Source organism: Colobus angolensis, unplaced genomic scaffold, assembly GCF_000951035.1.
Source record: "Colobus angolensis palliatus isolate OR3802 unplaced genomic scaffold, Cang.pa_1.0 Scaffold3, whole genome shotgun sequence".
In the NCBI taxonomy this organism is placed as follows: Eukaryota; Metazoa; Chordata; class Mammalia; order Primates; family Cercopithecidae; genus Colobus; species Colobus angolensis.
In genome coordinates, this window is record NW_012116265.1 from 28,782,166 (window position 1) to 28,804,285 (window position 22,120).

General features: G+C 38.0%; 1 protein-coding gene across 6 annotated transcripts in view; it reads right to left on the reverse strand.

The window, feature by feature from the left end:
- FUT8 (fucosyltransferase 8 (alpha (1,6) fucosyltransferase)) overlaps positions 1 to 22,120 on the reverse strand; it is a 342,950-nt gene that overhangs the window by 67,546 nt on the left and 253,284 nt on the right. For all 6 annotated transcript variants that reach the window (XM_011949753.1, XM_011949756.1, XM_011949751.1 and 3 more), the window contains one exon: positions 308 to 545. In XM_011949753.1, the coding sequence (XP_011805143.1) occupies positions 308 to 545 (238 nt within the window). The remainder of the gene's footprint in view (positions 1 to 307; positions 546 to 22,120) is intronic.

Below are 22,120 nucleotides of genomic sequence, written 5' to 3' on the forward strand. Positions count from 1 at the left end.
AACAATGTGAAATCATCCTACAGAGTGAAAGGCACATCATTATAATTAAAATATTAAATTATGCTCCCTGAAAAAAACTCAGTGATTTTGCTAAATTCACATAAAAATGAGCATCAGAAATGAAATACATAATAAAATACTTTTAAAATAAAATACTGTTCTTCTAGATTTTATCTGGATAATGTATAGTATTCATGGATCCAGAGGAAAAGACGAGTATGTTCCATGAAGGTCTACCTAGAAATCTAATAATCTGGTAATTGAGTGAATCAGCCCAGAGATCTCATATGCTGCACAAGCTCCTTACCTGACCAGTGTCCAGTGGAGATGCCAGATCTGTCTGTGCATGTCTCACTTACAGGCCTGAATACAGTCTCCCATCCACCAGTAGCATAGCGCCAATTCTGAGATTCCAAGATGAGTGTTCTCTGTGTGCCATATGCAATCATGAAGCAGTAGACCACATGATGGAGTTGACAGCCATAGCCACAGCCTTTGTTGATATTACACACCAGCTTCTTGGCTTTGCTGCAGTCCTTGGGATTCTGTCAGGGAGAAAGAGAAACAAAAATAAAGATAAGTTGTACAGAGAGGTCAATTTCTCTTTTTTTTTTTGCTTTCAGCTTCAGGGGCACGTGTGCAGGTTTGTTCTATAAATTGTATGTCGTGGGGGTTTGGTATACAGCCCAAGTAATCAGCATAGTAAGTGACATGTGGTTTTTTGATCTTCACCCTCCTCCCACCTTTCACCCTCAAGTAGGCCCCAATGTCTAAAATTCTCTTGTGTCCATATGTACTCAATGTTTAGCTCTCACTTTTAATAAGAATATGAAGTGTTTGGTTTTCTGTTCCTGCATCAGTTTGCTTAGGATAGTGACCTCCAGCTCCATCCATGTTGCTGCAAAGGACATGGTCTCATTCTTTTTTAAGGCTTCATACTATTCCATGATATATATGTGCCATATCTTTTTCCTAGTCTACCACTGATGGGCAACTAGGTTTATTCCACGTCTTTGCACTTGCAAATAGTGCTGTGATTAACACATAAGTGCATGTGTCTTTATAGCAGAATAATTTATATTCCTTTGGTTATATACCCAATAATGGGATTGCTGGGTCAAATGGTAGCTCTCTGAGTTCTTTGAGAAACTGCCAAACTACTTTCCAATGGTTGAACTAATTTACATTTCCATTGGCAATGTATAAATGCCCCTTTTCTCTGCAGCCTTACCAGCATGTTATTTTTTGTCTTTTTAATAACAACATTCTGACTGTTATCTCATTCTGATGGTGTATCACTGTGATTCTGATTTGCATTTCTCTAATGATTAGTGATGTTTCATACTTATTGGACTGTGTATATGTCTTTTGAAAAGTGTCTGTCATGTCCTTTGCCTTTTTAATAATGTTGCTTTTTGCTTGTTAATTTAAGTTCCTTATAGATTCTAGATATTAGACCTTTCATGGCTTGCAAATATTTTCTCCCATTCTGTTGGTTGTCTGTTTACTCTGTTGATAATTTCTTTTGCTGTTCAGAAGCTCTTTAATTAGGTTCCATTTGCCAATTTTTGTTTCTGTTGCAACTGCTTTTGGTGTCTTCATCATGCAATCTTTGCCAGGGCCTATATCCATAATGGTATCTCCTAGGTTTTCTCCTAGAGTTTTTATGGTTTTAGGTTTTACATGTAAGTCTTTTATCTATCTTGACTTAATTTTTGTATACAGTGAAAGGAAGGGGTCCAGTTTCAATCTTCTGCATATAGCTAGCCAGTTATCCCAGCACAATTTATTGAATAGGAGTCCTTTCTCCTTGGCTTGTTTTTGTCAGCTTTGTCAAAGATTAGAAAGTTGTAGGTGTATGACTTTATTTCCAGACTCTCCATTCTGTACCACTGGTCTATATGTCTGTTTTTGTACCAGTACCATGCTGTTTGGTATGGTGATACATGGTATGGGTACCATGGTGTTTGGTACCAATACCATGGTTACTGTAGCCTTGTAGTATAGTTTGAATTCGGGTAATGCGATGCTTCCAGCTTTGTTCTTTTTGCTTAGGATTGCTTGGGCTATTCAGCTCTTTTCTGAGTCCGTATGAATTTTACATCAGTTTTTTCTAGTTCTGTGAAGAATGTCATTAGTAGTCTGATGGGAATAGCATAGAATCTGTAAATTGCTTTGGGCACTATGGCCATTTTAATGATATTGATTCTTCCTACCCATGAGCCTGGAGTGTTTTTCCATTTGTTTGTGTCATCTCTGATTTCTTTGAGCAGTGTTTTGTAATTCTCCTTGTAGAGATCTTGCATGTCCTTAGTTAGCAGTATTCTTAGGTATTTCATTCTTTTTGTGGCAATTGTGACTAGGATTCCATTCTTGATTGAGCTCTCACGTTGGACATTACTGGTGTATAGAAATGCTACTGATTTTTGTACAGTGATTTTGTAGTATGAAACTTTGCTGAAGTTGCTTTTCAGATCTAGGAGCTTTTGGGTAGGGACTATGGGATTTTCTAGGTGTAGGATCATACTGCCTGCAAAGAGAGGTAGTTTGACTTCCTTTCTTCCTATTTGGATGCCTTTAATTTTTTTCTCTTGCCTGCCTGTCTGCTCTGGCTAGGACTTTCAGAACTATGTTAAATAGTAATGGTGAGAGTGGGCATCCTTGTCTTGTTCCAGGTCTCAAGGGGAAGACTTCCAGCTTTTGTCCACTCAGTATGGTGTTGTCTGTGGATTCATCATAGATGGGTCTTACTATTTATAGGTGTGTTCCTTTGATGGCTAGTCTGTTGAGGATTTTTAACATGAAGAGATTCTGAATTTTATTGAAAGCCTTTTCTGCATCTATTGAGATAATCTTTTTGTTTTTAGTTCTGCCTACGTGATGAATCACATTTATGGATTTGTGTATGTTGAACCAATCTTGCATCCCAGGGATAAAGCCTATTTGATTGTGGTGAATTAGCTTTTTGTTATGCTGCTGGATTTGGCTTGCTATTATTTTGTTGAGGATTTTTACTTCTATGTTCATCAAGGATATTGGCCTGATGCTTTCTTTTTGTTCTTGTGTCTTTGCCAGGTTTTGGTATCAGAATGATGCTACCCTCATAGAACGAGTTAGGGAGGAGTCTCTCCTCCTCAATTTTCTGGAACAGTTTCAGTAGGAATGGTGCCAGGTCTTCTTAAATGTGTGGTAGAATTTGGCTGTCTATCCCTGGGCCTTTTCTGGATGGCAGGCTTTTTATTACTAATTAAATTTCAGAACTTGTTATTGGTCTGTTCAGGGTATGAATTTCTTCCTGGTTCAGTCTTGGGAGGTTGTATGTTTCCAGGAATTATTTCTTGTAGGTTTTCTAATTTGTGTTCACAGAGGTGTTCATAATAGTCTCTGATGTCTCTGATGGTATTTTTGTGGAGTTGGGGTGATGTTCCCTTAACTTCTCTTTACAGGTGACAAGTACCAAAAATCATAAAATAGGTCAGGACTGATCCAGTATGTTTCTTATTTAGGAAAGAATCCTGCTGGATTGGATTTCAATGAATCCAATGAAAACTGTACGTACATATTTAAGGAGACTGCAGTGAAAAGCAAGTTTCTTGGGAAGAACTCTAAACAAATGTGAAATTAAGCAGTTACATTTAAAAATTCTTTCACTTCTCATTTTTAACACTGCATTTTGTTTTTTATTTTTTAATTTTAAGTATAAGAATACATGTGTAGGTTTGTATACAGGTAAACTTGTGTCAAGGGGGGTTTGTTGTACAGATTATTTAGTCACCCAGGTTTTAAGTCTAGTATTCATTAGTTATTTCTCCTGATCCTCTCCCTCCTCCCACTGTCCACCCTCCGATAGGCCCCAGTGTCTGTGGTTCCCCTCTACGTGTCCATGTGTTCTCATCATTTAGTTCCTACTTGTAAGTGAAAATATGCAGTATTTGGTTTTCTGTTTCTGCATTAGTTTGCTAAGGATAACGGCCTCCATCTCCATCCATGCCCCTGCAAAGGACATGATCTCATTCTTTTTTACGGTTGCATAGTATTCCATAGTATATATGTACCACACTTTCTTTACCCAGTCTACCACTGATGGGCATGTAGGTTGATTCCATGTCGTTGCTATTGTGAACAGTGCTGCAATGAACATATGCATGCATCTTTATAGTAGAATGATCTATAATCCTTTGCGTACATATCCAGTAATGGGATTGCTGGGTCAAATGGTTTTTGGTTGAGTAATTTCCACACTGCTTTCTACAATGGCTGAACTAATTTACATTCCCACCAGCAGTGTATAAGTTCTTTCTTTCACTTCTTTATTACTCAGTCTCTTACTTCTTTCACTTCTTCATCACTCAGAACATGCAAATGGAATCATCTCTGAATTGTAAGTTGCATACATCAATATCTTTATGAAAAAAGTAAAACAGTTCATTTATTCCAGCAGCACTTCAGCATTCTGAGCTTATCTTCTACGATGAAACTCAAATTATCTTAAAAGAAAAATTCTAATTTCTCTGTTAATTCCATCTATCTCCACAATTTTATATATTACAACAAAATCTACTTTTTCATTATGAAGTAAAAGTCACTGAGTAAAGGGATATTTGATTTCAAAAATTACAAAATATCAGGCATGGAACATTTAAAAAAATCATACTTGATGATAGCTACCAGCCATTTTCACAACTGAATGTAGAACGTGTTCTATACTGGCTAACCTGAGATGTAGTATGCCACTTTTTAATTGGGAGATCCAGACAGCAAATGTTTAGCTAACATGATAATTTCTTTTTCTTCCATTCTAAATTTAAGTTCAACTTTTCTTTAATTTGGATGAACTATTGCTAAATTATTCCTAGGCATCTTAGTTCTTCATATAACAAAATTAGTTTGAGAAGTTCTCCTAGCTATTTTGTCTATGAGAGAGAGAATGGGTGACTCTAAGAACAGAATCTTTTATCCTACATAGCAAGAGGCAAGGTAACCAGTTCTCAATTTATATGAGCCTTGAATAATGCAGTCACCAAACATCAACTTTGAAACTATTTTCCAGGGATATCATCTGTCCTGTCAAGCAGAGCCCTAGAAAGAAAAGCTGCAGTTTGTGAAGTGATTCCAAAGGAAAAACTGAGAAGGGAAAACACAAGTTACCTCCAGAACAGGTAGCTTTCATATTCAAATGTGTCACAGCAAGCTGGTCTTTTTTTAGATCAAAGCAGAAATACCATCAAGAACCTTAGGAAGAGTTAAGAGCCTTTTTGAATCTGAGAGAACCCTGATAAAATTCAGCAAGATTTGGTCAATATTGCTTCCACAATCAAGCAGTAGAGTTGCTGATTCTTTGAAACTATGAACTCACTCACGGCAGACTCCTAAAGCAACAAGCATTCTCACACTTGTTGCTATAGCCACAAAAGATCTGAGAGGAACAGAGGAGTGTGGTAACATGTGGGAATGGGAGATCTGCGTCATTTAATTTCTGTGCAATATTGTATAAGGATCCTGGGAATAAATAATATTCTCAAACTGATCCAAAGGTTTATTATTGACTCAGTTTATCAAAAGAATGGACAAATAACATTGACATTTGTCAGATTTTCATGAGAAATAGAATACTTGAATATCACTAAAATTTATATGAATGAAAAAGGAAATGTCCTTCATATCTTCTTCAATAAACCTTTTCTTTTAGAACAGTTTTTAGATGTACTAAATTACTACAAAGATAGTACAGAGAATTCCCATATACCTCACACCCAATTTCCCCTACTATTACATCTGATGTTAGTCGTCGTCATCGTCTTCTTTTTTTTTTTTTTAAGGAAAAAAAGAGTGAAGGAACATAATAATTGAAACATCTGACCTTTAGTTTGGAAACTACAGATTTTCTATTTAAAAGAAGACTCATATCTACATTTAAGAAAGTATATTCACTGTGTTAAGAATAGAGTTTGACTAGAACCTAACACTTTGAGCACAAGAGCTGAGACCTAAAAGGGCAATCTGTACAAGTGGTTTAATGAATGATGCTTAGTGTATCTCAAATCAAGCTGAAGACAGACTATATTAATTCTTTTCTGTTTATGTCATAGAGGACACAAAGAAAGAGGTAAAATCCATTATGCTTGATTCTGAAATGAAAAATGTCTATACATATAAGGTGATGAATGGAAGACTCGAAGGGTGATACGAGAAAATGAATGATTGTACTGATAACAGTAAATGAAACACTGAAAAAGCTCAGAGTCACAGCCCAATTTTTTTGTCCAAATAATATTTAGAAGTCTGGAAAATTCAAATTAACTTGCTCATAAAAGTTCCAGAAAAAGACAGAGGACACTAAAGAATAGAAAAGGTATTTATGCTCCTAACACAAGATTAGGTTTATCAGAGTACACATCTAGAAAAAAAATAAAGCAACAACTCTGAAATGAACAGGAATTTATTCTGATGAAAAGGAACTTTAGAGAAAACCCCTATTCTAAGTCAAGCCTTTGTTATCCAGCATTGTTACAGAATAGCAACAAATATAAAGAGATTTATGGGACTCTATAAAAGGGATACAGAGCCATAGTTTCGTAGTTTTCAAATTTCTTACCAAATAGCTCTTGTCAGTTACCACTGATCCTAGTTTTATACTATCCAGTTGATGTCTGCAAAAGACTAGAAAATGTGTCATATCCATGAGCAAGATATATAGAAGGGTCTCATTACTAAAAGAAGCTTTACTCTAAATTATAAACACAATAAATTATGTTTTATAATGAGATTTTTGTATATGGGATCTACTTAAAAGTCAGACTCACCAATAGGCAGATATATTCTAGCTCCTTGAATAATGATAATTCAAGTTTTAGAAATACAAGGTAAATTTGTGAAAATTACCTAAGACAACATTCTCTAATGAAAGGGCTTGGATACAGAGGTTAAAGATATGATTTTGGTCCAGTGAAGGTTCTGCTATGAACTCAATTGTGTGATTTGGTTTCAACTGGTTAGTTTAAAATAGACACAAAAATTACCTCCCTACACAGCCTCTCCCTGTTCACTCACCCTTCTTTCTCAGAGCTACTATGAGGCTAAATAAATGAGATGATGTATGCACAAAATTAATCTGAACATACTTCTTATTTACCCTCATAATTTCAAAAGACATTATTTCACACTGAATAAATCCAGTTTTTTGTATGTGTGTGTTCTTTTTCAGTGTTAGTGTTGCAAGGGAGCCCAATCACCGGTCTTTATATGCTAACAACGTTATGCAACATTTTTGTAATTATAATTCATCAGCAAAGCTGTCACCATAGTACATATAAATCAAGAAATAAGGATTTAAGATATAACAGGATTCTTTTGAATTCAGTTCCCTTTTTATTTTCTTCAATTATTATTTTTGAGACAAGGTCTGGCTCTATTGCCTAGGCTGGAATGCAGTGGCACAATCATGGTTCGCCACAACCTCAACCTCCTGGGCTCAAGCCATCCTCCCACCTCAGCCCCCCAAATAGCCCAGCTAATTTTCGTATTTTTTGGTAGAGATGGGTTTTCCCATGTCGCCCAGGCTGATCTCGAACTTGTGAACTTAAGCCATCCTCCCACCTCAGGCTTCCAAAGTGCTGGGATTACAGGCATGAGCCATCACTCCTGGCCCAATTATTTTCTTTTACACTATCTGAGGCATTTCATCTGACACTATTAGTTCCCAAGAATGACCCTGCTTCAACAGAGCTGAAAGCTGTGTTTGTTCTCTCTGCCCTATAAATCAACAGTTGGGAACAATACTTGAATTAATAAGCCTCCAACCAAAATGGTGCTTGAAGGAAAACAGCAGTCCTTAGAAATAAAGGATTACTAATTCAGTAAGGTACCACCATAATGCTGACATATTTTACTTAGGTTAAAATATAAAAATAGTCACTGTTAGACGTATTTCAAATTAGGATACCAGGTTAATTTCCCCTTTGCAAAAAAAGAACAATTTTCAATCAACTAGTAAACCATAGGTGTTATTCTATTACTTAGGATTTACAGGTTTCCACTGACTCCGCTTAGTAAAGTAGTAGCATTGTGAATTATAAAATATTACAAAATAGTACTGATTTTGTGGCTTTTAATGATTTTTTTCTATAACTTTTAATAAAGATTTTTCCTACACACCAATAAAAGCAACTTCAGAGTACAAATTTTCCAACCACAATGTAATATCCCTCACCTGCCCAGAGTTACTATTGACCAAAAACACTGCAGAAAAAGGCTAAATTAACAACAAAGAAAACATTTAGTCAATATAAACTGGACATAATATCTCCAGCCACCTCTCGCAAACAGTAAATGCTCAATAACCATTAGTTCAACTGAATTACATCTACAGAGACAAAGGTGATGTCAAGTCCATAGTCATAAAAATAAATTAACAGGTGGCAAACCCTCTCAGGTTCAAGAGACCTGTGCAGGTCTCTTGATCCACTGTCCACTGTCCTTATCTATTTCACCATGATATCTTCAATACAAGATGCAACAAGAAGTCCAGGCTCAAAACACATATCTAGCTATTTCTGTAAACTGAAAATTAAGAATCAGAACCCCAGGAGATCCAACTCCTCTCTAAGAAATCCCTTCTATTGGAAGGAGTTAAGTCAAAGATAGCTCCTATTTCCAGTGAAGACAGTTCAGTAAAAACTAAAAATACGGGTCAGGTCAGGTGAGTTAAATTGTACTGTACTCTTTGTCTGCTCTAATCAGAAGACTAAACAGTTTTTAATTTGTTTGTTTAAAAAGATTTGCAATATCTAGCTTTGTGTTGCTAATGAAGAATTCATTAATAGTGTGTTGAAAGCATTTCATTATATTAGAAACAATCTGATTTTATTTCTCTAACATTATTTTCAAAACCAAGGAGAAAAGTTAATGAAGCAAATAAGAGAACTGAAGTACTCCATGTGGTAATTCAAATGAAGACTCTGGCATAGTTAATAACTATGAAAGAGACAGTTAGAAAGCATGCTCACTTTTAAAAGCCAAGACCGGCTTTAACATACTAAACAAGAATATTTCCATAGCAAAGTTAAGACTGTACTAAGGCATCCTTTCCACCCCTCTAGCAACCCAAACGATCCATCCGTTCCAGGTAGTAAGGACAACACAATAGCTCAGGCCGAAGTAGCTTACCAAGTGCTTCGGGAAATTTCCCTATGGGTATTCTGTAAAATCTAAGAGTGGAAACTTAAGGGAGGAAAGATACCAAGATACAGAGTTTATAGACTGAAAGACTACAGTAAAGGCAGATCGTTACTATACAGTCATTGAAGAGGAAAGCCTGTCTTGGTAAGTAAAGCCACATTTAGCTTACTTTAAATAATACATTTTAAAAACTTTTGCTCTTTACCTGTAAGTCTCTACTAAATGCTTTAAAGTCATCTTTAAAAGATGGAAATTCCATAAATCCAATAGAAAGCAACAAGCAAATGTGGGACATTTCTTCCATCGAGGCTTTCAAGACAGTATTCTCTTATCTCTGGGAGTTCCAGGTGGTCTCTAGAAAACCCTCAACTTAGATTCAAGAGACTTCCACGCCAGAATAACCTTGGTAATATTTTTCTGCTACCAGAAGGGCCACAAAGGAAAGGCTGATAATGATTCATATTCTCATTCAAGAATGTAATGTAAATAAAACTATCTCCAAGGATACAGAAGAAAAGCTGAGTTGCACGAGGAACCAGAATCTGACAATCCTATATAAATGCACAGAAAATGTATCTTCTCAAACACCTCAACTTTTCTCTGTAAGTTTATACCCTAATTCCCAGGTCTCAGAATCAATTTAACTGCTGAGGTTATAAAGAGCATGCTTACAAAAATTAAGACTGAATTTCAGAAAGGTCCTCCATCATCATTTTAGTTGACAGAATTCATTTAGGGTCTCTTTCCTCAAAACATATCATCAAGTATGATATGACAGGTACTCTTTTTAAAAAGCGGGTGAGAAAGGAAAAGAGGAGAGGAGGAAATAAGATAGAAGAAAGGGGAGTTGGGAGGAGAATAGAAGGGAAGAAAGGTGGACAAAAGAAGAGGACAGAAAGGGGAAGAGGAAGAGGGCAGACGGGGAAAAGGAGTAAAAAGCATGCCTATGAATAGTCAGCCCTGTCTTATGACACAGGAGGAAAAAGATAAAGTATCGATTCTCAGCATTTTGGCTAAGATCAAGGGTAAAAGATGAAGTACTTGCAAAAGGAAAACAATGGTTGAAACTGTTCCTGTGCAAAAGCTGCTCCAAATGTTTTGTTTTAAATAAAAGTCAGGTTTTAAGTTATACAGTTTTGCTGGGCTTTCCATTCTGCAAAGCACCGTTCTTCTGGGTAGTACTGGTACTTACAGCACTTGTCTATTCACTGGCTTTAAAACCAAACCATCAACAACAATTAGACCAGATGTCAAATCTGGGTACCTCTTCTCCAAGACCGAGTATTTGTCCCATTTCTCCATGCAGCTAGCCATACATGAAAAATACACTGTTAGCTGAGCATGAATTTCTTTGGAATCCCCAGCTATTATTGTTTTTTTAATGAAAAACAAAAAACAAAACAAAACAAAACCTCAAGACCACTTTTCTCAAACTACCTCAATGAACAGTACTGTAACCAGTTCATTTTATTCTCTTTACTCCTCAAAAATTTTTAACACTGTATTTATTTTACTTTTATTTTGAAATAATTTAAGATCCATAATAAACTGCCAAAATAGTACAGAGTTACTGTACTTACGGTGTACCTTCCAAAAAGCTTTCCCCAAGGAGAACATATTACTTAACCATAGTACATTATCAAAATCAGGAAATTGACATTACACAATACTACTAACTAAACTACAGACTTTTTTAGATTTTACCAGTTTTCACATGCACTCAGATTTTCTAACATGTATACACTCATGCAACTACCACCAAAATTAGGATACAAGCTGTACCATCAAAACAAAACAAAACAAAAACCCCTTATACTTCCAATTAGAGGTACACTCTTCCCCAAACCTTAATCTCTGGAACCCACTGAACTGTTTTCCATCACTACAATTTAGTTACTTTAAGAGAATTATAAATGGAATTTAGATAGTTGTTAATCTTTTGAGACTGGCTTTTTATCACTCAGCACAATGCTCTTGAGATACATCCAACTTGTGTGTAATAGTTCATTTCTTCTTATTACTAGGTAGTATTCTATTATGTGGATTATATCACAGTTTACTTACCCACTGAAGGACACTTGGGTTGTTTCCACTTTTTGGTGATTACAAACTAAGATGCTATGCACATGAGTGTACAACTTTCTGTGTGGACATGGCTTTTCTCTAGGATATACAGGAATGTGATTGCTGGATGATTTTGGTAATGGTATGTTTATGGGGAACTACCAAACTGTTTCCTAGAATGGCTGTACCATTTTACATTCTCATAAGCAATGCATGAAAGAGCTCGTTGTTCCACATTCCTGGCATTTTTTATTTTAGCCATTCTGACAGGTAATTGTATCTCATCATGTCTTTTCCATTTCCTTAATAACTAATGATTTTTGAACATTTTTATGTGCTTATTTGTCATCTGTATATGTCTTTTGTATAGCTGTCTGTACAAGACTTTTGCCTATTTTCTAATTAGATTGTTTCTTACTATTGAGATTAGAGAGTTCTTAATACATTCTCTATACATGCCTTTGTTGGACATGTAATTTGCAGATTTCTCCCAGTCTATGGCTTCTCTTTCATCCTCTTTAACAAGGTCGCTGGTAAATAATACATTTTTTTTTTAGCTTTGTTTTTCTTTTTCATTTTTATTGAGCACATAGTAGGTATATATATTTACGGGATACATGAGGTATTTTTACATAGGTATACAATGCATGAAAAATCACATCAGGGTAAATGGGGTAGCCATCCTTTGTGTTACAAACAATCCAGTTATCCTCTTTTGGTTATTTTTACATGTACAATTAAATTATTATTGACTGTCACCCTGCTGTGCTGTGAAATACTGGGACTTATTTTTTCTAACTATTTTTTGTACCCATTAAACATGTCCCCTTACCTGCCCCCAGAACTATATTTCCCAGCCTCTGGTAACCATCATTCTGTCTCTATCTCCATGAGTTCAATTTGTTTTAATTTTTAGCTCCCACAAATAAGTGAGAACATGCCAAGTTTGTCTTTCTGTGCCTGGTTTATTTCACTTAAGATAATGATCTGCAGTTCCATCCATGTTGTTGCAAATGACAGGATCTCATTCTTTTTAATGGCTGCATAGTACTCGATTATGTATAGGTATCACATATTTTCTTTGTTCATTCATCTGCTGATGGGCACTTACGTTGCTTTCAAATTCTGGCTATTGTGGAAAGTGCTGCAGTAAACAAGGGAGTGCAAATATTCCTTCAATATACTGATTTCCTTTCTTTTCATTATATACTCAGCAGCTGGGTTGCTGGATCATATGGTAGTTCAATTTTTAGTTTTATGAGGAACATCCTAACTGTTCTTCGTAGTGGTTGTACTAATTTACATTCCCACTAACAGTGTATGAGGGTTCCCTTTTCTCCACATTTGTTATTTGTTTCTCAGCATTTGCTATTGCCTGTCTTTTGGGTAAAAGCCATTTTAACTGGGGTGAGATGATATCTCATTGTCGGTTTTTAAAATTTGCATTTATCTGATGATCAGTGACGCTGAGCACCTTTTCATATGACTGTTTGCCATTTGTATGTCTTCTTTTGAGAAACATCTATTCAGATCTTTTGCTTACTTTTTGATCAAATTTAGTTGTTTGAGCTCCTTTTATATTCTGGTTATTCATCTGTTGTCAGGTAGGCAGTTTGCAAATATTTCCTCTTATTCCGTGGGTTGTCTCTTCACTTTGTTGACTACTTCCTTTGCTGCGCAGGCAGAAGGTTTTTAACTTGATAAGATCCCATTTGTCCATTTTTGCTTTAGTTGCCTGTGCTTATCGGGTATTACTTAAGAAATCTTTACCCACTCAAACCAATGTCCTGGAGAGTTTCCCCAATGTTTCCTTTAGTAGTTTCATAGTATGGGGTCTCAGATTTAAGTCTTTAATCCATTTTGATTTGTGGATATGGTGAGATTGGGGTCTAGTATCATTCCTGAGCATAAGGATATTCAGTTTTTTCAGCACCATTTACTGAAGAGACTTTCCTTTCCCCAGTGTAAGTTTGTGACTTATGTAGAAAATGAGTTTACTGTAGATGTAGATTTATTTCTGGGTTCTCTATCCTGTTCCATTGGTCTATGGTCTATATGCCAGTACCATGCTGTTTTGGTTACTATAGCTCTGTAGTATATAATTTGAAGTCAGGCAGTGTGATTCCTCCAGTTTTGATTCCTCCAGTTTTGAGGTTTTTGCTCAGAATAGCTTTGACTATTCTGTTTTTTTTTGTGATTCCATATAAGTTTTAGATTCTTTTTTCTATTTCTGTGAAGAGTGTCATTGGTATTTTGATAGAGATGACACTGAATCTACAGATTACTCTGGATAGTATAAACATTTTAACAATATTTATTCTTCCAATCCATGCACATACAATATCTTTCCATTTTTTACATTCTCTTCAATTTCCTTCATCAGTGTTTTATAGTTAACATTGTAGAGATCCTTCACTTCTTTGGATAATTTCTTGTTACTTAATTTTATTTGTAGCAATTGTAAATGGGATTACTTTTTTAAATTTCTTTTTCAGATTGCTCACTGTTGGCATATAGAAACAATACTGATATTTGTGTGTTGACTTTGTACCTGCAACTTCACTGAATTCATCACTTCTAGTTTTTTTGGTAGTCTTTAGATTTTTCCAAATATTGAACCATATAGTCTGCAAACAAGAATAAATTGATTTCTTCCTTTCTAATTTAGATATCGGTTATTTCTTTCTCTTGTCTGATTACTCTAGCTAGAGTAATCAGCACTATGTTGAATAACAGTGGTAAAAGTGGGCCTCCTTGCCATGCTCCAGATCTTAGAGAAAAGTCTTTCAGTTTTTCCCCCATTATGATACTAGCTGTGGGTCTGCTGTATATGGCTTTTATTATGTTGAGGTATATTCCCCCTTTATACCCAGTTTTTTGAGGGTTTTTATCATGAAGGTAAGTTAAATTTTATTAAATGCTTTTCAGCGTCAATTGAAATGATCATACGGTTTTTGTCCTTCATTTTGTTGACATGACATATCACATTGGTTGATTTGTGTATGTCGAACCATTCTTGTTTCCCAGGGATAAATCCCACTTGGTCATGATGAATGACCTTGTTTGTTTTTGGTCTAATGCTTCCATCAATTATTGAAAGAGGGGTTTTAAAGTCTCCAACTATATTTGTCTGTTCTTCTTTCAGTTCTGTCAGTTTTTGCTTCATGTATTTTGAAGACCTGTTAAGTGCACACATTTAGAATTACATTTTTTTGGTAAATTGATCATTTTATTATTGTTGTATCTTCCTTTGTCTCTGCTAGTTTTCTTTGCTCTGAAGTCTATTCTGTCTGAGATTAATAGTCACTGTATTTGTTTTGTTTTGTTTTTGAAACACAGTCTTGCTCTGTTGCCCAGGCTAAAGTGCAGTGGCACAATCTTGCCTCACTGCAAGCTCCGCCTCCTGGGTTCATGCCATTCTCCTGCCTCAGCCTCCCAAGTAGCCGGGACAACAGGTGCTCACCACCATGCCTGGATAATTTTGTTTTTGTATTTTTAGTAGAATGGGGTTTCACTGTGTTAGCCAGAATGGTCTCTATCTCCTGACCTCGTGATCCGCCCGCCTCAGCCTCCCAAAGTGCTGGGATTACAGGCGTGAGCCACCGCGCCCAGCCCAGTCACTCTTTCTTTTGATTATTGTTTACATGGTATATCTGCCCATCATTTTACTTTTAATCTACCTATGTCATTATATGTGAAGTTAGTTTCTTGGGGGGACAGCATATAGTTAGATCATTAAAATAAAAAACAGGCTGGGCACAGGGGCTCACGCCTGTAATCCCAGCACTTTGGGAGGCCGAGGTGGGTGCCTCATCTGAGGTTGGGAGTTCGAGATCAGCCTGACCAACATGGAAAAACCCCATCTCTACTAAAAATACAAAGTAGCCAGGTGTGGTGGCACATGCCTGTAATCCCAGGAGGCAGAGGTTGCAGTGAGCCGAGATTGTGCCATTGCACTCCAGCCTGGGCAACAAGAGCGAAACTCTGTATCAAAAACAAGCAAACAAACAAAAAACATTCTGCCAGTCTCTGTCCTGTATTTTTTTTCTCTTTCTTAACTGGTATGTTTAGATCATTTGTATTTATATTTCATGGAATTACTGACATGTTGGGATTTAAGTATGCCACTTTACTGTTTTCTTTACTGTTTTTTATTTGCTCCTTTTGTTTTTTGTTCCCATTTCTCCTTGCCTGTGCATACTCTGAACTTTTTTTAGTATTTAATTTTGATTTATCTATAGAGTTTTAAGGGACTACAAAAATCAGAAATGGTTCCTGTAAAGTATGGTGTTCTATAGTGTTTTAAAATATCTCTTTATAGAGCTTTTTTTTTTTTTTTTGAGACAGAATCTTGAGTGGCACGAACTCGGCTCACTGCAACCTCTGCCTCCCAGGTTCAAGCAATTCTCTTGCCTCAGCCTCCCGAGTAGCTGGGATTACAGGAACACACCACCATGCTCAGCTAATTTTTGTATTTTAGTAGAGATGGGGTTTCACCATATTGGCCAGGCTGGCCTAACTCCTGACCTCAGGTGATCCGCCTGCCTCGGCCTCCCAAAGTGTGGGGGAATTGCAGGCGTGCTCCACTGCGCCTGGCCTATAGAGCATTTTTAGTAGTTACTCTAGGGATAATTATATCTATATACAACAGTTATTACAGTCTACTCATCTCAACATTTTACCATTTGAAATGGAATGCAGAAACCTTCCTACTTTTTAGGTTCCTTTACTCTCCCCACTTTCATGATATAGTTGTTTTAAAAATCACCTTCATATACATTGAGAACCATATCGGACACTGTCAGAAATTTTATTTCTAACCAAACATTTTAAAAACTCAACAAGTGAAGATTAGGCAATTCCCTGTATTTATTAATTTGTACTTTCTTCATTCTGATGTTCCAGTAGAATTCTCTTGTCATCATTTTCTGTCTGAAGAACTTCCTTTTTTACACAAGTCTGCTGGCAATGAATTCTGAGTTTTCTTTCATCCAAAAATGTCTTTTTCTCACTTCACTGTATTTTCCCTAGGTGAAAAATTCTGGGTTGAGAATTCTTTCCTTTCAACACTACAAAAATGTTTTAAATCTGGTTTAAAGCCTATAATCCCAGCACTTTGGGAGGCCAAGACAGGAGGATTGTTTGAGACCAGAATGGGCAAAATAGCAAGATGTTAGCTCAAAACAAACAAAACAGTTTTGCTACTTCTCTTGGCCTCCATGTTTTTTGATAAGAAACCCAGAGTCATTCAAATTGTTCCTCTGTAACTAATGCGCTGCTTCTCTCTGGCTGCTCTCAAGATTTTTTTCATTGTCTTTAGTTTTTAGCAAATTACTTAAAAAGTATCTGGGAATGGATCTGAGTTTTTCCTGTTAGGAGTTTGCCCAGCTTCTTGAATATTTAGGTTTGCTAAATTTAAGAAGTTTTCTGTCATTTCTTTAATTTCTTTTCTTTTCTTCAAAATAAGGTATTTATTAAACATATCTTTATAAAGGTATCGAGAAATACTAAAATTAGTAAATCACAGACTAAAACTTCCAGATGCTTGCATCCTTCAGTCAGAAGGATAGACATGAAAGACATGAATGACATCGAGATGGTCAATATGATAACAGAGGTGTGTATAAGGCACTGTAGCAGACTGGATTTTCAAAAAAAAAAAAAAAAAAAAAGGCCCTGGCAGTATTTCCAGTTCCACATGCTTTTCTACAACCAGCCCCTTCCCATCAAGAGAGGAGATCTCTACCTCTCCTCTTCCAACTAGTGGAGCTCATGCCTGCTCTAACCAATACAGTAGGGCAGAAGTGATGCTATGTGACTTCTGAGGCTAGGTTACCTCAAGGACACACATTCCTCCTGGCTTGTTCTCCCTCTATCTCTGCCTCTTGAAGTGACCACCTTTGGAGCCCTCAGCTGCCACGTAAAAAATCCTACTACTTTGAAGTTGCAATGCTGAAAAGACCAATACAGAGACAGATGGCCAGTGATCCCCTGCTATTCCATGTTCCAGATATTTGGCTCTTTCCAGCATCAGCCAAGTGAGGGAATGGGCTCTCAGATATTCCAGCTCAGCCTTCAAGTATTCCAGATGAGGTCCTGTTAACAGAGACAGCTGGAGTACAGGTAGGTATGGTAGAAGTTTCATTTATTCTTTCTCTTATTCCTTTATCTGATATTGAATCCCATTGTGTCAGGCACCTGGCTTGTACATCAGTTAAGACTGCTTTTGGCTGTATTTCCAAAAAAAAAAAAAAAGTGCTTAAAAACTAAGAACACATTGTTTACTTAATGAGAAAATCAGAGGACAGTCCCAGGAATGTTTTGCTGTTTCCAGCCAGTCTCTTCTTCACCAGGCTCAGAATGTTAGCTTTTTATCTGAATGCCTCATGGTCACAAGATGGCTGTAACAGCTCCAAAGCCTCACGTCCTCTCAAGCTTCTCACACCATATCCAAAGGCTGGAAGAAGAAGTACAGGAGCTTTTTTGTAATGTGCTCTCCATTTTTATCAGAAAGAAAAACATTTCTCTGACATTCCCACCAGCCAACTTCCTCTTATATTGAATCAACCAGGTGCAAATCACACAGTCATCCTAGCAGAGGGCGTACATGACAGGGAGGGTGCTAGGAAAGCGAGTATTTGGCCTTTCCAGCTTCTGGTCCACTGAGGGCTCTCACAAAGTGTTGATTCTCATCCTGTCTTTTGGTTTCTTGGCAGTTCTGGAAGCCAGAAATACAAAATCAAGGTGTTGGCACAGCTGTCTCCTTCTGGAGGCCCTAAGGAAGAAGTTGTTCCGTGTCTCTCTCCCGGCTTCGGGTGGTTGCCAGCCATCCCTGTCATTCCTTGGCTTGTAGATACAACACTCCAATCACTACCTGACTTCACTGGCTCTTTCCCTGTGTCTCTCTGTTCTTCAAATATGTTCTTCAATCTCTCACTTCTACTTTTCTTCTTCTGGGATTTCAATGATACAAATATGAAGATATTTCTGTAACTGTCTCAGAGGTCCCCATAAGACTCTCTTCATCTTTTTAAAATCTTTATTCTCTCTGTTTTTCAGATTGGATAATTTATATTGATCTAAATTTAAGTGCACGATTTCTTTCCTCTGTCACCTCTATTTTACTACTGAACTAATTTTTAATTTATTTCATTTATCAGTTCTAAAATTTCCATTTGTTTCTCCCTTATATCATCTATTTCTTTGCTGAGACTTGCTATTTTTTTCATTTGTTTCAACACTGTAATTGCGATTGGAGTATATTTATTATTATAGCTTCTTTAAAATCCTTGTCAGACAATTCCAACATCTGTGTCATCTTAGTGTAGCGCCAGCTGATTATCTTTTGTTATTTGAATTGAGATTTTCTCGGTTCTTGATATGATGAATATTATGTTAGGAGACTTTGCTGTTTAAATTTTCTCTTTTGATAGCCGATCAAATTGTTTAGATTCACAATGCATGCCTTAGTCAACTTTTATAGGCTGTGAATCAAATGTCAATTTAATTAGTGTTGTTCTGTTCTGCTCCACTGGGCTACCCAGAGGCCAGTCTGAAACCTAGGTGGTATAACACAGCAAAGCCCAATTCTAAAACCTTTTTCTGTATTGATTCTAATCAGTTTCATGCAAGGGATGCTAAGGAGTCTGCCCAGGATTTCAAACACAGATTTTTTTAAGTCTCTTTCTCTAACTCCCTCCTCTTTTTAATCCTCCCTCTGCACTCTAGTTGGGAGGCTTAGGGGATGGAAATGGTGGTCAGGGCTTTGCCCACAGTCTCTGTGGTTGTAACATCCATTGGGGAGGGTTGCCAACTTGTTATTGCAGTTCCATCCACAGTTTCCATGGCTGCAGTGCCCAGTGGGAGTGGTAGGAACAGTGTTCAGTCGGAGTGGGAGGGGTACCCTCATTATTGCAGGACAAGCATGAGGGACAGGGCTACACGCACAATTTCCATAGCTACAGCACCTGGGGAAGGGAGGGAGGCAACTTTTAAAATGACTTGCCTTCAACTGGATATATATCATTAAAATGGGGCTTTTTTACCCCCCTCTCTGTCCACTGGGGTTTCTAGCTGCAGGCTGCTAGTACCCTTGGCTGGGATATATAGGAAGTAAAACAAACAAGTAAACACACAAAAAACAGGAAATCACAAGTTTTTTTTTTTTTTTGTAATTAGCAGGAAGCACAGTGATGTGGTTTGGGTCTGTGTCCCCAACCAAATCTCAAGTTGAAATGCAATCCCCAGTGCTGGAGGGGGGGCCTGGTGGAAGGTGACTGGATCATGGGGGTGGTTTCTCACAAATGGCTTAGCACCCCCTAGTGTTTTTCTCACAATAGAGTCCTCAGGAGATCTGATTGTTTAAAAGTGTGTAGCACCTCCCTGCCCTCTCTCTTGCTCCTGCTCCACCATGTAAGACATCTCACATCCCCTTCTGCCATGATTGTAAGTTTTCTGAGGCCTCCCCAGAAGCCACTATGTTTCTTGCACAACCTATAGAACAGTGAACCAATTAAGCCTCCTTTCTTTATAAATTACCCAGTTTCAGGTATTTCTTTATAGTAGTACAAGAACAGACGAATATATATATAGTGTATGATGTGTTTACTACATCTTATCCAGAAATAGAAGCCTGAAACTGTATTTTAAGCCCAATATATTCTCAAACATTTAATGCATATTTAACTCACAACTGTAACATTACTCATTTATTGGCAAACTAATAACTGTATTTTCAGAGGCATTTGCTAATATGTTTCTTTTAAAAATGGTAAACCAACTTTTTTTTTCAACAGTCTCTCAATCTTGAGAACAATATCATTATATCTTCTTATTTAAAAGGAAAATATAACAGTTACTTGAAATGAACTCTAGTAGTGAAAATTTAAGGAAATTATTCAAAGCCTCTGTAGTGTGTAGACTTTGAATACAGGATGGACTCTTTTAGATATGAAAACTTTTCCTTAGAGTTCAGCTCTATTTCCAGTTTCAGCCATTATTTAAGTACAAAAGGCAGGGCACTAGGTCCTTTGGTTGCAAAGCCAAACACACAGTATCTATCTTTTCCTTAGCCCTTTAAACATAATCAACCATCTCACATGGGACACAATAGCAACTTTTCTATTTCAAATGTGACTTGTGGCTTCAGGATATCTTCTATCCCTGATACTCACAAACTCAGTAAGTTCAGCTACCACTTCAAGGGAAGAAGATTCAGATTAAAAATAAAATAAAACGGCCGGGCGCGGTGGCTCAAGCCTGTAATCCCAGCACTTTGGGAGGCCGAGACGGGTGGATCACAAGGTCAGGAGATCGAGACCATCCTGGCTAACACGGTGAAACCCCGTCTCTACTAAAAATACAAAAAACTAGCCGGGCGAGGTGGCGGGCACCTGTAGTCCTAGCTGCTGGGGAGGCTGAGGCAGGAGAATGGCATGAACCTGGGAGGCGGAGATTGCAGTGAGCTGAGATCTGGCCACTGCACTCCAGCCTGGGTGAGAGAGCGAGACTCCGTCTACAAAAAAAAACATAAATAAAATAAAACAAACCCATCCCACCAAAAAAAACCCAACCAACCAAACAAAAATCACCAACCTCAGGTAGATGTGAGCAAGAGAAATGTCCAAAACTTAGGGCTGTTTTATTGGCCGAATGTTAACTCGAATTCTAACAATCTTAGACAGCTTCTGATATGCTTCATCTTTATCTAAGAAATGGTAGTCCATGGGCATACAAAAGTGTCAGATTTTTATAGGTGATATATTTTGTTTAACAATGAACAATGTTTATACCAATGAAAAGAAAGGAATAAAAGGTGTGAGAATTACGGAAAATACATGGAATAGTTGAGAGAAGATAAGAAGCAATGATAAAAATAATGACGTCTCTTTCCATTCAAATATAGTCAGAGACTCTCTACTTCTCCAAATTGAAATCTGTATGGTTCCTTTCGCATTCGCATCTTAATCTTTCTGGCTGTTAGACCCTAGAGGCTCTTGTGATAGTGAGAGGTGACAACGTGCTAGCAGCCCTGTCTCTCGGCGCCTCCTCGGCCTCGGCGCCCACTCTGGCAGCGCTCGAGCCCTTCAGCCCACCATGGCACTGTGGGAGCCCCTCTCTGGGCTGGCTGAGGCCAGGAGCCACCTCCCTCTGCTTGCCGGGAGGTGTGGAGGGTGAGGTGCAGGCGGGAACCGGAAGTATCATAGGCCTGCGTTTGTTCCCGCAGAGGCAGGCATGGGCTTTGCGGGCCCCACACTGGGAGAGGCCAGCTGGCGGCCCCCGCCCAGGGCAGTGAGGGACTTAGCACCTGGGCCAGCAGTTGCGGAGGTTGCCCCGGGTCCCCTAGCACTGCCTGCCCACATGCACCATGCTCGAATTCTCTCCGAGCCTCAGCAGCCTCCCCGTGGGGCAGGGCTAGGGACCTGCAGCCCACCATGTCCGAGCCCGAGCTCCACGGTGGGCTCCCGCGTGGCCTGAGCCTCCCTGACAGGTGCCGCACCCTGCTCCATGGCACCTGGTCCCATCCACCGCCCAAGGGCTGAGGAGTGCAGGCGCGGATCCGGACTGGCAGGCAGCTCCGCCAGCAGCCTGGATGCAGGGGTCCACTGGGAGAAGCCAGCTGGGCTCCTGAGTCTAGTGGGGACTTGGAGAACCTTTATGTCTAGATAAGGGATTATAAATACACCAATCAGCACTCTGTGTCTAGCTCAGGGTTTGTAAATACACCAATCAGTACTCTGTATCTAGCTAACCTAGCGGGGACTTGGAGAACTTTTCTGTCTATCACTCTGTGTCTAGCTCAAGAATTGTAAACGCACCAATCAGCACTCTGTGTCTAGCTCAGGGTTTGTAAACACACCAGTCAGTACTCTGTGTCTAG